The 17,265-nt window shown below is 44.7% G+C and overlaps 2 protein-coding genes across 2 annotated transcripts in view; one reads left to right on the forward strand and one right to left on the reverse strand.

The window, feature by feature from the left end:
* The window catches only part of LOC120981622 (NACHT, LRR and PYD domains-containing protein 3-like), a 3,400,916-nt gene that overhangs the window by 2,582,963 nt on the left and 800,688 nt on the right, over positions 1 to 17,265 (forward strand). The gene's annotated exons all lie outside the window — the stretch shown is intronic.
* LOC120981625 (ribonuclease inhibitor-like) overlaps positions 1 to 17,265 on the reverse strand; it is a 340,361-nt gene that overhangs the window by 62,521 nt on the left and 260,575 nt on the right. Inside the window, exon 3 of the mRNA XM_040411196.1 lies at positions 14,010 to 14,180. Coding sequence (XP_040267130.1) covers positions 14,010 to 14,180 — 171 coding nt within the window. The remainder of the gene's footprint in view (positions 1 to 14,009; positions 14,181 to 17,265) is intronic.

The following is a 17,265-nucleotide window of genomic DNA, read 5'->3' on the forward strand; positions in this document are numbered from 1 at the left end:
TTATCTTGCAGAGGCGTAACTAGAACTAACTGGTCCCCACAGCAAATTTCTGTACGGGGACCCCCACACACACTTACACACTTCTTCACAAACCGCTTCCTCCTGTGCAAACCCCTCTTATATGGCTATTTTGTGACCATTTACTGTCTGGGCTGGTTCATTACGTTGTTACCCCTAACCAGAAGGGTCTCATCTCTTAGGGATTATTACATCCCCTGGACCGTCTAGCACAGGACTACCCCTCCTGTGCAACACTGCATCCCACCTTGGGATAGAAGAGCACAAACTTTTACAGCTTGTCCCCTTCCCCAGTGTTTAGTCAGCCTCAGGTTAGATACCTGTGGCTCTCTATCTAGCACCTTCCTGCAGTTGTTCCCCTGAAGAGTCACGGACAGAAACGTGCCACGTCGGGAGACCACTGGAAGCATTTTCATCTTTTGTCACTGGTAAACTGTCTGTAGTTCTAGGGTTCAGGTCCAATATAGGGACATGCTACCGGATGGGGTCGCCTTTTCCAAGGCGAGTGCTCCGTGTAGATAGGTAGAAGCATAATAGGCCCCTTCACCTTGATAGGGTTATATAGGACCAGTCCTATTGCTCCATCTACTCGGCTTTACAGCAGATACACTTACTCCCGCATGGCATACACTGAGTGTCTCCTGCCTCCTGTCACCAAGGACCCATCCCATTATCTACAAAGGGTCTGGTAAGACTGTTCGCGTCTTCACGGACGGAGCAGATTTCTTTGTTTTCACCAGCAAGGCACCATTTAGTTGGCCTTATACGTGTATGTATGTCTACATTGTGTAGTGAGTCTTATTATTCTGTATATTCTAGACCATATTAAAAGTTAAATTTTGAATAAGTATACTCCCCCCTTCCTCTGTGTAGGGGCCCACTGTCTGCTTGTCACTTTGGAGTGTCTACATAGCCTGAATTGTTTCAGTGCTCTGATCAATTTTTTGCAGGGAAGGTTCAGGCTGCAGGAATCACGGGTAGAAAAGGGGGCAGGGATATTATAGCTCCGCCCACATCAGGCCGTCCTGATGCTGGTCACTGTCCATCATAAGAACTAAGGAGGGGAGAGGCGGAGCAATGTCACTGATGTCAGGAGGTCAGTGACAGAGGTGCAAGTGAAGGACTCTGGACCCGGTGCAGGATAAGTCAGCTGCTCTGACAGAGGCCCGGGGTGACGAAATACAGTGACTGCTCCTGGGCCCCTTCTGTCCTTGGGCCCCGAAGCAGCTGCTTCCCTGATAGTTATGCCACTGTTATCTTGCCCTTGGGATGCATTTGCATTCCACAAAGCAAGAGAGGGCGTGTCTGCTAACTAGTATTAGCGCACGCGCATCCCAGTAGGCCCTACTGTGATGCGCGTGCGCTTGCTTTGTGGAACGCAAATGCATCCCACAGGCAAGATTCGATTCCCCTGTAGTGCAGGATGGGTCGCCGTGGGAAAGAGCCGCATTGATGGGTCTAAAGAGCCGCTTGTGGCTCGCAGCCATACTTTGCCGACCACTGATCTAGGCCAACTGTCAGAACAACATTGGAATAGAAGTTCAAGGATTTAGAAAAGCACCTTCAACCATTGTTAGAATAAGGCCGGAGTTATTACCAGTGTAAGACTTTCATATTTTATAAGCCTAGTCTGAAGCAGTAGCTTTCATGTTTATTACCAAGAGCCTGTTTCCATTAAGGACTTGCATTTCCCTTTACCCCATATGCATGGGAGACTGTGCTTAATGTCTGGCTGTACCAAGAGACTTTGGGTGTACTGTTACCAGGATTTATCTTCAGTAAAGTTCCACCCTAGATTTCATCCTTCTTGTCTCAGTTTCAAGTTCCTCAATTAACACTACAGTAAATGGTTGTACCTCCATACAAAAGGTACTGGCGTCACGACTACAAGGGACCTTGCCATAGGCACATTAATAGAGACCATCAAGGGCACCTCAAATCACCATCTGGCCTGTGTCCCTTACACCAGAGTGTGCCCCAGAGAATACTTGTGCCGTTCTCCTTTTCACTTATACGAGCCTGCCCAGGGACGACGTAACCGCGAGTAACCAGAATTGTATTTACCTCGGCCCACCGATTGCTCACACCGTGACCTCACACACAATTCCTCTGTTAGGTCTGGCATACCGCACTCACATTACTACAGGACACATGTGGCTCTGCCCTCGCTCAGTCAGTTATTTGGGGGATGGATTATTAGTAGACATTACACTACATTCAGGGTTTCTCTGGATTCTGCTGGTATTGATTATTACTTATTGATAACGAGCAGTAATCGTCTCCATTCTGAGTAAATTACAGCCCTTATCATTAGTAATAATACCGCCATACAGCTATAATGTAGCACAGGCAGAGATGAGCGCTCTATGCCGGTAAGGGCTCATGTACATATTACAGCTCTGTATAACCTGGGAGTTGCTCAGACCCATAATCCGCCCCATAGAAGCAGATGTGTCCTTCCTGTCCCTCCAGATGTCTCTCAGGACATATGACACCTCCTCCATGTGGAGGCACAATGCAGGTTCTGATGAGGTCAGTCCTAGAACACTTACCTGTGTGTTATCCGGGGAGGGGGTCACTGCTCCTATTATGTGTTATACAGCGGGGGGGCAGGTATTAGTGATAGCGCTGATCTTCTCAGACATTAAGGACATTACTGATTGTGTTTTCATCTGACTGATGTGTTAAAGGGATCATCAGAATCTTTATGTTATCATATAGGGGTCTGCTGAAGAATTTAAAGGGATTATCCAGGAAGTGGATATTGATGTCCTATCCCCAGGACACGTCATTAATATGAGATCTGTGGGGGTCTGACTCCTGGCACCTCCCAGCTGTACTAACCGGAACTCAGGAGAGCGCTGCCAGCTCCTCACAGCCCACCAAGTACAGAGCAGTACAGTGTATAGAGGATGTGTTTGGTATTACAGAGCAGTACAGTGTATAGTGGATGTGTTTGGTATTACAGAGCAGTACAGTGTATAGAGGATGTGTTTGGTATTACAGAGCAGTACAGTGTATAGAGGATGTGTTTGGTATTACAGAGCAGTACAGTGTATAGCGGATGTGTTTGGTATTGCAGAGCAGTACAGTGTATAGAGGATGTGTTTGGTATTGCAGAGCAGTACAGTGTATAGAGGATGTGTTTGGTATTACAGAGCAGTACAGTGTATAGTGGATGTGTTTGGTATTACAGAGCAGTACAGTGTATAGCAGATATGTTTGGTATTACAGAGCAGTACAGTGTATGATGGATATGTTTGGTATTACAGAGGAGTACAGTGTATAGTGGATGTGTTTGGTATTACAGAGCAGTACAGTGTATAGAGGATGTGTTTGGTATATAGAGCAGTACAGTGTATAGTGGATGTGTTTGGTATTACAGAGCAGTACAGTGTATAGAGGATGTGTTTGGTATTACAGAGCAGTACAGTGTATAGAGGATGTGTTTGGTATTACAGAGCAGTACAGTGTATAGAGGATGTGTTTGGTATTACAGAGCAGTACAGTGTATAGTGGATGTGTTTGGTATTACAGAGCAGTACATTGTATAGTGGATGTGTTTGGCATTACAGAGCAGTACAGTGTATAGTGGATGGCATTACAGAGCAGTACAGTGTATAGTGGATGTGTTTGGTATTACAGAGCAGTACAGTGTATAGTGGATGTGTTTGGTATTACAGAGCAGTACAGTGTATAGTGTATGTGTTTGGTATATAGAGCAGTACAGTGTATAGAGGATATGTTTGGTATTACAGAGCAGTATAGTGGATGTGTTTGGTATTACAGAGCAGTACAGTATAGTGGATGTGTTTGGTATTACAGAGCAGTACAATGTATAGTGGATGTGTTTGGCATTACAGAGCAGTATAGTGTATAGTGGATGTGTTTGGTATTACAGAGCAGTACAGTGTAGAGCGGATGTGTGTGGTATTACAGAGCAGTACAGTGTATAGTGGATGTGTTTGGTATTACAGAGCAGTACAGTGGATAGAGGATGTGTTTGGTATTACAGAGCAGTACAGTGTATAGTGGATGTGTTTGGTATTACAGAGCAGTACAATGTATAGCGGATGTGTTTGTCAGAACAGTAGAAAACATCCAGCAGCAGGCTCAGGAGAAAATCCAATGTCTTTATTACTTCATTATAAAATCCATATCATTTGTCCTCAGAGGATAGTCCTTTTTTGGACATTAAGGTATCAAATAAGGCTGGCAAGGTGGTTAGCAGGAATTATAGAAAAGACACAAGCGATAACACCCTGCTTTTAACCTCATCATGCCATCCGAAACATGTAATAAAAGCAATCCCTATGGTGAGACCATTAGAGTCTGCCGAAACTGCTCAGAAGATTCAATATTTGAGTCAGAAGGGACAGCTCTGTTTGAGAGATTGAGAGGATCCAGTGATCGTATTCTGAAGCAGAAGAGAAAGTAACACGTGAATAGAGAGACAATGATTACACATAGTATTGTGAGGAGGGAAGGTGAGGACAACAGACAGGGGTTGTCACCTCCTACAGTCGCCAGTTTCAGTCGCCAGAGATACAAGGTACAGAGTTAACACTCATGCTTTATGAGACGTGTTATCTAAACTAAATGCGTTAAGCAAACACCTTTAATTGCTTTTTAACGCCGTTTGTTTCAAGATAACGAGATGAGTTAACGGGTTTCTGTCACCAAATTTAACCCTATTAAGTTGGCTGACATGAGCGATGTGCTAATGTCAGCTAAACCTAACTAGCCTATTCCTACTTTTATCTATGCCCCCCTTACGCCAGAAATCTAACTTTTATAATATGCTAATTAGCCTCTAGGAGCAGGGGGAGGGGCGTTGTTCCTGCTCCTAGAGGATCCGTTCTCCCACCTTTGTCGCCTCCCTGACCAGGGCCAGGCAGCGCTCACATCTGTCTGCCAGCCCTGTACTCTGGTTCAGTATTTGGCGCAGGCGCTGTGAGGAAGCTGGCACATTTTTTGCAGGATGAGGTGACGGTTACACTGCTACTATTTTGGGGGGCATACGCCTTTTTTATCGCTTGGTGTTGCACTTTTAGTGATGTAAGGTGCCAAAAAAAAAATATTTTTTAGCAGTTTTATTTTATTTTTTGCCAGTCGATACGGATGCGGCGATACCTAATATGTCTATTTTTCCTTTTTCCCCTATTTTTTGCAATTTTTTTGTACTTTATTTTGGGAAAAGGACGCTTTTTTATTTATTTTTTTACTTCAAATTTTTTTTGTTAAACTTTTTTTTTTTAACTTTCTTTTTTCCACTCTGGGACTTCAAATTTTGGGGGTCTGATCCCCTTTACAATGCATTACAATACCTGTATTGTAATGCATTGGCTATAAGTGTATTACCAGTGTAATATAGGGGGATGGATCTCACAGGATGTCATGGAAGGCAGCCACGATGCCTAAGGAAGGCATCGGGCTGCCTTCCCTGCCATCGGGTTACCGTCACAGCAGCGCGGGGACCCAATGGCCACCCCGCACATGTCTGACGCCCACACGTGCCGCGGTCAGTGCTGACCGCGGCCGTGCAGGGGTTAATGCGCTGGCATCAGTGATTTCACCAATGCCAGTGCATACAGAAGGGGTCTGGCTATCAGTGACTGCCAGACCCCTGCCGCGGCATTAAGTCACGTCCGGTTGCGCCATAAATGTACGGCACAGGTCGTTAAGTGGCTAAGAAAGCCATTGGAGGCAGCTCTAGCTTGGAGTCAATTATTATTCGGCACCTGAACGGGGCGTGCCCCATGGCAAGAGGATGTGATAACACAATGATTAAAGGGAGTCTGTCACCTCCATATGGCCATATCAGTGCTTACATTGTCCTATAGCACACCTATACATGAATGTAATAGTACCTTTTTGTCTTTTTCTTTACACTTGCAGAAGCTGGAAAAAACGAACTTTGATTCATATGCAAATGAGCACTCGCAAGTGCCCAGGGGCTGCTCTGCCTTTTTCATTGTTTCCCAGCCCCAGCCTCTGCCTATGCCCACCCTCCTATTCCCTTGCGTCATCCTTCAGTCCGACCGAGATCCCGCGCCTGCGCACTGCCTCGCCGGGGCATGCACACTGCGATGCCCATTGTTGGCACGGCAACGCTTTAACTACTGCGCATGCGCCGGCGATGTGGCGTTTGCCGATCAGCCCTGCACTGAGGCTGTACAGCGCTGTATTCTGCTGTACAGCCTATCTGGAGGGTGTATTTCCCCTGTAACTGGGGCTACTATGTCAGCCCCAGTTACAGGACAAATCAATGGTGGAAAAAATAAATGAAGTCAAATGTTCCCCAGAGGTCTTGTATAACCTTTATGGGGGACACAAAGTGTAAAAAAAAAAAATTAAAAATTTTAAAAAATAAAGTGTTTTATATAAAAAAAAAAAGGTTTCACATGTAAAAAAAAAAAAAATCCCCCAATTAAGTAATTAAAAAAAAAATATATAAAATAAATAAAATAGACATATTTGGTATTGCCGCGTCCGTGACAGCCGGCTCTATAAATATATCACATGAACCACCCTGTCCGATAAACACCATAAAAAAATAAATTAAAAAAAATTGGTCAAAAAAAGCAATTTTTGTCACCTTACATCACAAAAAGTGCAACACCAAGTGATCAAAAAGTCATATGCACCCTATAATAGTACCAATCAAACCGCCATCTCATCCCGAATAAAATGAGCCCCAACACAAGACAGTCACCCAAAAAATTAATAAAACTACGGCTTTCAGAATGTAGAGACACTAAATAATTTTTTGTCGCGTCCATAACAACCTGCTCTTTAAAAATACCACATGATCTAACCTGTGAGATTAAAGTTGTAAATAACAAAAAATTAAATCAGTGCCAAAACAGCTATTTCTTGTTACCTTGCCTCACAAAAAGTGTAATATAGAGCAACCAAAAATCATATGCCTCCTATATAGTACCAACAAAACTGCCACCTTATCCTATAGTTTCCAAAATAGGGTCACTTTTTTGGAGTTTCTAACTCTAGGGGTGCATCAGGGGGGCTTCAAATGGGACATGGTGTAAAAAAAACAGTCCAGCAAAATCTGCCTTCCAAAAACCGTATGGCGTTCCTTTCCTTCTGCGCCCTGCTGTGTGGCCACACAGCAGTTTATGACCACATATGGGGTGTTTCTGTAAACTACAGAATCAGGGCCATAAATATTGAGTTTTATTTGGATGTTAACCCTTGCTTTGTTAGCTGAAAAAAAATGATTAAAATGGAAAATCTGCCAAAGAAAGTGATAGTCTGAAATTTCATCTCCATTTTCCATTAATTCTTGTGGAACACCTAAAGGGTTAACAACGTTTGTAAAATCAGTTTTGAATACCTTGAGGGGTGTAGTTTCTAAAATTTTTGGGTGGTTTTTATTATGTAAGCCTCAAAAAGTGACTTCAGACCTGAACTGGTCCTTAGGCCTCATGCACATGACCGTTGTGTGCATCCGTGGGCGTTGTGCCGTTTTACCGTTTTTTTTTTTTTTTTTTCGCGAAATGCACCGTTTTGCAGCCGCATCCGTGATCAGTGTTTCCTGTCCGTCAAAAAAATATGACCTGTCCTAATTTTTTCACGAACAACGGTTCACGGACCCATTCAAGTCAATGGGTCCGTGAAAGAACATGGATGCACACAAGATTGGCATCCGCGTCCGTGATCCGTGGCCGTAGGTTACTTTCATACAGACGGATCCGAAGATCCGTCTGTATGAAAGCTTTTTCAGAGCTGAGTTTTCATTTCACTCAAATCCGAAGGGTGCCACCAATGAAAATAATACAATAGAGGGGGGGCGGGGGGGGCCTCACTGGCCACCAATGAAATTAAAACTGGGGAGGGAGGGAGGGGGGTCTGCCCCCTGCCTCCTGGCAGCCCCTGATCTCTTATAGGGGACTATGATATGCACAATTAACCCCTTCAGGTGCAGCACCTCAGGGGTTAATTGTGCGGATCACAGCCCCCTGTAAGGCTGCGTTCACACGGGCGAGATTTCCACGCGGGTGCAATGCGGTAGGTGAACGCATTGCACCCGCACTAAATCCGGACCCATTCATTTCAATGGGGCTGTTCAGATGAGCGATGATTTTCACGCATCACTTCTGCGTTGCGTGAAAATCGCAGCATGCTCTATATATTTAGCGTTTTTCACGCAACGCAGGCCCCATAGAAGTGAATGGGGTTGCGTGAAAATCGCAAGCATCCGCAAGCAAGTGCGGATGCGGTGCGATTTTCACACATGGTTGCTAGGTGACAGTCTATTCACTGTATTATTTTCCCTTATAACATGGTTATAAGGGAAAATAATAGCATTCTGAATGCAGAATGCTTAGTAAAATAGCGCTGGAGGGGTTAAAAAAAATAAACAAATTAACTCACCTTCTCCTCTTGATCGCGTAGTTCCCAGTCTCTTCTGATGAGCTGTCGGCTAAAGGACCTTTGGTGACGTCAGATCACATGCTCCAATCACATGGTCCATCACCATGGTGATGTACCATGTGATTGGAGCATGTGATCTGACGTCACCAAAGGTCCTTTGGCCGACAGCTCATCATTAAAGAAGTAAAGAAGAGACCGGGAACTACGCGGAGGAGGTGAGTTAATTTTTTTATTTTTTTTAAACCCTCAATTGATCACCTACTATGCATTCTGTATTCAGAATGCTATTATTTTCCCTTATAACCATGTTATAAGGGAAAATAATACAATCTACACAACCTTGAACCCAAACCTGAACTTCTGTGAAGAAGTTCGGGTCTGGGTACCACAGTCGGTTTTTTATCACGCGCGTGCAAAAAACATTGCACCCGCGCGATAAAAACTGAACATCGGAACGCAATCGCAGTCAAAACTAACTGCAATTGCATTCCTACTCGCGCGGGTTTGCCGCAACACACCGGGACGCATCCGGACCTAATCCGGACACGCTCTTGTGAACCCAGCCTAAGAGATCGGGTGCTGCCAGGCAGCAGGGGGCAGTCATGTACACAGTTCTCAGTATATTCTAACTTGAAGCGTCCCCATCACCATGGGAACGCCTCTGTGTTAGACTATACTGTCGGATCTGAGTTTCACGATCTAACTCAAATCCGATGGTATATTCTAACATAGAGGCGTTCCCATGGTGATGGGGACACTTCAAGTTAAAATATACCATCGGATTGGAGAAAACTCCGATCCTATGGTATATTAACTCCTGACTTTACATTGAAAGTCAATGGGGGACGGATCCGTTTGAAATTGCACCATATCGTGTCAACATCAAACGGATCCGTCCCCATTGACTTGCATTGTAATTCCGGACGGATACATTTGGCTCCGCATGGCCAGGCGGACACCAAAACGACTTTTATTTCATGTCCGTGGATCCTCCAAAAATCAATGAAGACCCACGGATGAAAAAACGGTCATGGATCACGGACCTACGGACCCCGTTTTTGCGGACCTTAAAAAAAAAACGGTCGTGTGCATGAGGCCTTAAAAAGTGGGTTTTGGAAATTTTAGGACAAATTTCAAGATTTGCTTCTAAACTTCTTCTAAGCCTTCTAAAGTCCCCAAAAAATAAAATGACATTCACAAAAGGATTCAAACATGAAGTAGACATATGGGGAATGTAAAGTAATAACAATTTTTGGAGGTATTACTATTATAAAAGTAGAGAAATTTAAATTTGTAAATTTGCTATTTTTTTTAAAAAAAATTGTAAATTTTGGTATTTTTTTAGAATTAAAAATGAAATTTTCTGACTCAATTTTACCACTGTCATGAAATACAATATGTGACAAGAAAACAATGTCAGAATGGCCTGGATAAGTAAAAGTGTTTTGAAGTTATTACTACATAAAGTGACACATGTCAGATTTGAAAAAACATGGCTCTGTCAGGAAGGGGGAAATGGCCCGGATGTGAATTGGTTAAAAAAGGCGTGTAAATGCTGGTCTTAATAAATATGCGCCTAAGTGCTCACCTAGCGCCGCTGCCTCTTTAAGCACCTGATGGGCAGGGTGTCGGGGGTATCCCCACCAGTCAGATATTGTTCCTGAGGACAAGCCATCAATATCAAAGTCCCAGGGAACCCATTTACAATGTAGATACTTTTCAGCAGTTCTCTCCTATGACCGGGACCACATCACTGAAAATCAGACTTACCGTGTTTGACAATTTATAAGACGCCCTTTTAGTAAGAAAAAATCTTGCTAAAAGTGTCTTATAAACAGCAGTCTGGGAGATCCAGCATGGCCAGACCCCTGACTGCTTCATTAGTGATCAGGCAGAGCGCACATACAGATCTGCCTGACCAGTGAGAGGCGGCAGGCAGGAGAACCATCCGTTCAGCACATGGGGGTGGAAGGTCCTACACTGTACTGAAAGAAGATGAAAACTACAGCTTAAGGACCTTTGATGTCATCAATAGGAGGAGCCAGAGCAGGAATACTGTAGAGCCGACACTGGTGTAGGGAGATGTGAGTTTTTACTGAAGTTGCTAAGTGTGTATGTGTAGCAGAGCTGTATGTGTGTAATAGAGCTGTATGTATGTAACACAACTGTATGTGTGTAGGAGAGCTGTATGGGTATAGCAAAACAATATGTATGTAGCAGAGCTGTATGGGTACAGCAAAACAATATGTATGTAGCAGAGCTGTATGGGTATAACAGTACGTATGTAGCAGAGCTGTATGTATCTAGTAGAGCTGTATGTATGTAACAGACCTGTATGGGTGTATGGCAGTGCTGAGTGTGTATAGCAGAGCTGTGTGTGTACCAGAACTGTGTGTGTGGCACACAAATACTTAAAAATAAGCTAGCAGAAGAAAAAGCATGGCCGGACAACACAATGCATTGACAGGAATAGAGTTTCACTGGGTATCGAAGTATTGATACCCAATCGATACTTTTAAACCCTGATCGATACGACACCAGGTCTTACTATTTAACGATACTAGGTGGTGCTGTTATCTGTTTGCGAACATGGCGCGCGCTGATCTCAGCGCGCACTATGTTCTACTTAGCAGCACAGTGGAGAAGGAGTGACTCTCTCCCTCTCCCCTGTGATGCGGCTAACCGCTGCCACCAATGAGTTCATGTCACGGATGAGGTAAGGATGGGAACACCACACAGACAACAGGAGGGAAGGAAAAAGCCACTAGGCCTCATCGCTAGGGAAATGGTCACCTCCCATATATAACCCTGCACCTTGCCCTCACTCCTATCCATATAGGCACACCTTGAAGGTAAGAATGCCCATACACCGGAACCTGGATGACCTGGAGATCCTAAAGAGCACTATGGGTAATGGCAGGGTTTGAGACGACCTGTTCCTTCCCAAGTGAAGGAACCAGCGTCTCCCTGAGGCCTAGTAACAACAGACACGGGGAGGGACAACAAAACACAAAAAAGCGAGAAACATAACTTCTGTAGAGATGGACGAGCACAAACTCCAGAGAGGACAACACACCAGCTCTTCCAAAACTCAAATGAAGCTATCAACTGCATAGCCATAAGGATGAGGTCAGACTATATAGGGGAGGAGTAATGACCACAAAGCTACACCTGAAACAAGGGTTGTGGTCATAAACAGCAACAACACTGAAGCAAAAGTAACCAAAGAGACAGTTAGATCCCTTCACGTGAAGCCAGTCTCTTCGATCTTCAAACATCTGTCACAGGACTGTGACAGATCATTGAATTGAGGATGAGGGGAGGGGCTGTGGCCACTGCGCCACCAATGAATGTAATTAACACATTAATTCAAGTGTAGGCAGCGGGTGCCGGCGGTATCACATACCCGGTCCTCTATGACAGGGCGTGCAATCAGCTGAACCGCGGCAATTAACCCCTCAGGTGTGGCACCTGAGGGGTGAATTGCCGCGGTTCGGCGGATCGCATGCCCTGTTATTGAGGATATTATTCAATTATTATTGCCAGGTATGCGATACTGCCGCAGGCACCCACTGCCTATACTTGAATTAATGTGTTAATTACATACATTGGTGGCGCAGTGCGCCCCCCGTATATTTTAAATTATAACCATTGGTGGTGCAGTGCGCTGTCGTCGTCCCCCCCCAGTATTAGAATCATTGGTGGCAACAGGCGCCCCCCCTTCATTGTTATATTCATTGGTGTCAGTGGCAGTTCCGATCGGTTACCATGGCAGCCAGGACGCTACTGAGACCCTCCATGGTAAGCTCCCTGCTGCCGTTTGCACAAAGCCCAGGGTTCTAGCCATAAGGGGGATGATAGTTATTAAATAAAAGATAAAAAAAAAAAAAAGTTTAAAAGGCAAACCCCAAAATATTAAGTTTAAATCACCCCCTATCCCAATTTTACATAAAAAATGTATAAACATTAAAAAAATAAACATATTATATATTGACAAGCCCGAAAAAGTGCAAACTATTAAAATATAGAAACAGAAAAAATCAAAACTGCATGATTCGGCATTTTTATTCGAGGTGACTAAAAATGCTGAATCATGCGGTTTTGATTTTTTTCTGTTTCTATATTTTAATAGTTTGCACTTTTTCGGGCTTGGCAATATATAATAGGTTTATTTTTTTAATGTTTATAAATTTTATATGTAAAATTGGGAAAGGAGGTGATTTAAACTTAATATTTTGGTGTTTGCTTTTTAAACTTTTTTTTTAATCTTTTTATTTAATAACTATTATCCCCCTTTGGGCTAGAACCCTGGGCTTTGTGCACACGGCAGCAGGGAGCTTACCATGGAGGGTCTCAGTAGCGTCCTGGCTGCCATGGTAACCGATTGGAACTGCCACTGACACGAGGTGTCCCCCCAAAAAATAGGATAGGACTGTTCTATTATGTCCACTGTGGAAGGAGCGAGTTCACACTCCGAAACATGTTTGGTGAACAAGCATACTAATACAGAAAACAACATTGCTGGAGCGCTCCAAAAAGAAGAAAAGAAAAAAGACTCATGGTAAACTGACCTATTCCCATACAAGTGGAACACCGGCAGCAAACCAAAAAGGCGAACCAAATATCTGGGGGGCGAATCTGACCTACAGAGACGCCACCATAACACGAGGGACGTCGAATCTGGAGGACAGCTGCGATCAGAGTTTCCAAATAGAACAGGCAGCTAAACCGTGAGTAAAGACATCTACATCCTACTACATGTAACGTAGGAATTGCTTGCATTGAAAAGGTGTGATTATATTGAAAAGGTGCGACCATTTCACTATACAAAAAGTTAAGTCCGACTCACATTGCATTAGGAAACATCAAGTCATCACCACTTACAGCCATTGCTATCAACATCGTTGTTGCTGTTATCTCAATCAGCAGTACCAATGTTGTTGCAACACTATTATCAGCACATTGCACTTTAATTCTGCCGCTAGCATCGATTTTAATGTCTGTTGAATACTGACACAACTTACTGAGACATTTGCTGAATATTGGGGTGTTTATGCTGCTATTGCTGGACTATCTGTTGCTATAACGTGCTGCTATTTATATATTATACTGCCATCAATTGCTGCTATATTGCCTGAATTTTATTGCTATTTTTCTGACACTACTCACATATGGTTATTATTGGGTTTATTATTGTTCAAGTGTTATATGAATTGTATTTTTAATTGAATAAAATATTCTCACTTATCTCCATGACCCCATAATTGGAGTGCCTGCCCGCTATTATTTTTATTAACTATACGCAACTGACAAGGGTGAGTCAATCTGGGCAAGAGCACCTATTTCCAGAAAACCAGTGGAGTGCCGCCTTTTTTTGCTATATTTTCTAAGATGTTCTATTATGGGTTGGACGTTCCATAAAATAGGGAATGTATGCATCTTTTTTTTTTTTGCATTGCATCGAATGGTATTGTGACAACCCTAGTCAGCAGTTTATCTCATAGACATAACACTGGTGCGGAGCGTAAAATAGAATAAAATCCATGTATAACGTGTGCCCCACATGTCTCAGTCCTGTACACATCTCTTATACTCACTGTAATTCCTCTATTCTGCAGGCCGGACTGGACAGAGCCTCCATCAAGTCACTGAAGTGAGGACCAGACAGACTGTTACGAGACAGGTCAAGTATCTTCAGGGACTGGTTATTCCTTATTACAGATGCCAACTGGATGCAGGAAGTGTCTGGTAGATCATTACCACCCAAACTGTAAGAATAAGAAGATGAGATGTGGGTGAGGCGTCCGCAGAGCGTTAGTATAAAAGCTGTAGATTGTGACTGTGGAGAGAAAATGTCCCCGGCTGTTAGTAAAATCCATAACTGTCATCACTAGAAGCCGCCTCTTGTGTGTGGTGGATGTCAGGAATGGCGGCAGCTACATGATATATCCATGTCCTAGAAATCCAGAACCCCTGAGGAATGTCCTCACTTTACGGCATGTTCACATGTGGCTAGGGTTGCCAACCGGATGGTAACTTGTAAGGGTCAGCCCCTAGAAAACTGTTCTTTGCACGGATATCTACAATATGGTGCTGCATAGACTGTAATGACTTATTTCAGCCACTAGAGGCCGCTGTGGCTCTGAGAAAAAGGAAGCTGAACTGTTTCTGAGATACACAAGAGGTAGGAGGAGCCAGAAGTTCCCGGGGTTTGAAACCTGGCTAGAGGTGGGAGTGCCCTGAGAGCTGTGAGTATGGCTGCCATGTTAGGAGCCAAGTAAAGACTAGTGATGGGACATGGAGCCTGACTGATGGAGTCCTGAGAAGCTGGCTGTGCTGGAGACAGTCCAAGATAGACTCTGAACTGAAGTGCTGCAGCTGTGACCCAGAGAAAGAGACTGCACAGTGTGTTACAGAGGAGTGGGCTGCATCTGCTGTAACCAGAGAGAGAAAGACAGACAAGCAAGCAACTGGACCTGGAGCCAGACTGCATCTTATGGGATCCAGGAGAATCTGCAGAACTGGGAGTGGCACCGATGCTGATCTGTGATAGGTTATAGAGTCAGGGACTTAGTCAGTGCGCTGCAGAAGCGTCCCCTGGGTAGCAGGGCTAGATAGGAGTATATTAGCTGAGTGTAGCCTGGACTCTGATGTGTATACTGTGGAACGCATTTATTCTAACTCGTGTTCATGTAATCTGTGTAAACCTGTTTATACCGTTAATCCGATTTTCCGGCAGTTACATCTGGTTCTTTAATAAAGACGGTTTTTGCTTTAGTCCCCTTGTCCGCTATACTGTACTTGAATCCTGCATTGCGGTCTCTCCCTCTTCTGACCGCTACAAACTCACCAGCCAAGCCGGTAAATAAGTGCCCCTGATGATGGCAGTAATTTTTTTCTACCGCCAATAATAATTGCTGGTATTTTCCTATATGGACTGTTACTAATGAATGCTTCCATTTTGGAGCGCTCATTAGTACAGCCTTCAACTCCCGCCCCTCCCCCACTTGTGTTAAAAAAAAAATAATTAAAACCGCCTCCTCCATTTGATGGCGCCGCTGTGAACACTCGCTGCACTGGAAGCTCAGGACAGGACCTGTGTGACGTCATAATGGAGGAACGCAGGTCCTGACCTGAGCTTCTAGTGCAGCGAGTGTTCACAGCGGCACCATCAAATGGAGGAGGCGATTTTTTATTTTTTTTTTAACACATTCTGGGAGGTACTAATGGAGGCATTAAGAATATTGTTGGGTACTAATGGGGGCATTACTATTACTGGGGGGCACTAATGGGGGCATTATTAATACTGGGAGCCACATTATGACATAGCGACTTAACACCTGTGTTAAGCCACGTGCAGTGACCGGACCGCAGGGGCAATATGTGTCAGTTATGGTGTGCCGATAGCGTAGTAGTAGTTTTACTTACGGTTAGCAGAGCTCCCTGGGCTGGCGTGCAGTGAATGGAAGGACAGCACCAGTTCCTTCGGGGCACACTGTTGTGCAGGGACTCCTGCCAGATGGTGGTTGAGGTACCCTTGGTGGAATGTTTTTTTAGGTGCTGTGGAGGCAGGGTCCCTGGTGTTTGTGATGCCAGCACTGTAAGGTGCAAATAGGTGATACGTTTGCACAATAAGGAGACCAGTTCTTTTAACAAATTTCCAGTACTTTACTGAAGCTGATCCAAAGGTCATCAATGTGCGCAAAAGTCATTTACAGCAAGGCAGCTTCTACAATGGCTCAGGTTAGTTCCCAAAAGTTGCATAAGGGATTGTTTTCCTCTATAACAATCAATCCCTTGTTTCTCCAGGCTGGAGGGATGGATCTCTGTTTTACTGTATAGTCATATACTCCTGTATCCTCTCTCGGAATACTATCTCCTGACAGGTGACCTTTCTGTCTTTGGTTATGGTGGGCAGCTGGTAGCTTAGAATCTCTCCACCAGATACAGAGGAGGCTAGAGCCTGATAAACGACAATTACCTTCCTCACCAATATTCTCACTCCCTCTTTGGGTTGCGTTGATCTACTGTAATCTTTCCCTTCTATGGGCTGGTACATGGAGCTAACTCTGCAGTTTTTATAACTCTCCACAATGACTGCTGAGGTGCAGCTTTTCCTCAGACATCACACTCTCCTTCTCTGAGAGCAGGGCGGAGTCAGCCTTGGAAGGTTTGTTAGAACCTCCCCCTCCCTATGCAACTTTATTGGAGCTCAGGCACAAGCTTCAGTAAAGCTTGGTGACGCAGGTGGTGGTGTTGGTGGTACATCCCATGTTTGCTGGGCGGCAAGTGCCAACGTCCCTCCAGAGGCGGAGGAAGAGGCCGAGGCGGCGGCAGCAGCAGCAGCAGAAGAGGCCGAGGCGGCAGCAGCAGAAGAGGTAGCAGGGGGAGCCTGAGTGACTTCCTTGTTTTTAAGGTGTTTACTCCACTGCAGTTCATGCTTTGCATGCAGGTGCCTGGTCATGCAGGTTGTGCTAAGGTTCAGAACGTTAATGCCTCGCTTCAGGCTCTGATGGCACAGCGTGCAAACCACTCGGGTCTTGTCGTCAGCACATTGTTTGAAGAAGTGCCATGCCAGGGAACTCCTTGAAGCTGCCTGAAGGTGCTCGGTCCCAGATGACGGCGGTCAGTAGCAGGCGGAGTCTCTTGGCGGCGGGTGTTCTGATTTTGCCCACTGCTCCCTCTTTTGCTACGCTGTTGGCTCGGTCTCACCACTGCCTCTGAACTGTGAAAGTCAGTGGCACGACCTTCATTCCATGTGGGGTCTAGGACCTCATCGTCCCCTGCATCGTCTTCCACCCAGTCTTGATCCCTGACCTCCTGTTCAGTCTGCACACTGAAGAAAGACGCAGC

Source organism: Bufo bufo, chromosome 11, assembly GCF_905171765.1.
Source record: "Bufo bufo chromosome 11, aBufBuf1.1, whole genome shotgun sequence".
In the NCBI taxonomy this organism is placed as follows: Eukaryota; Metazoa; Chordata; class Amphibia; order Anura; family Bufonidae; genus Bufo; species Bufo bufo.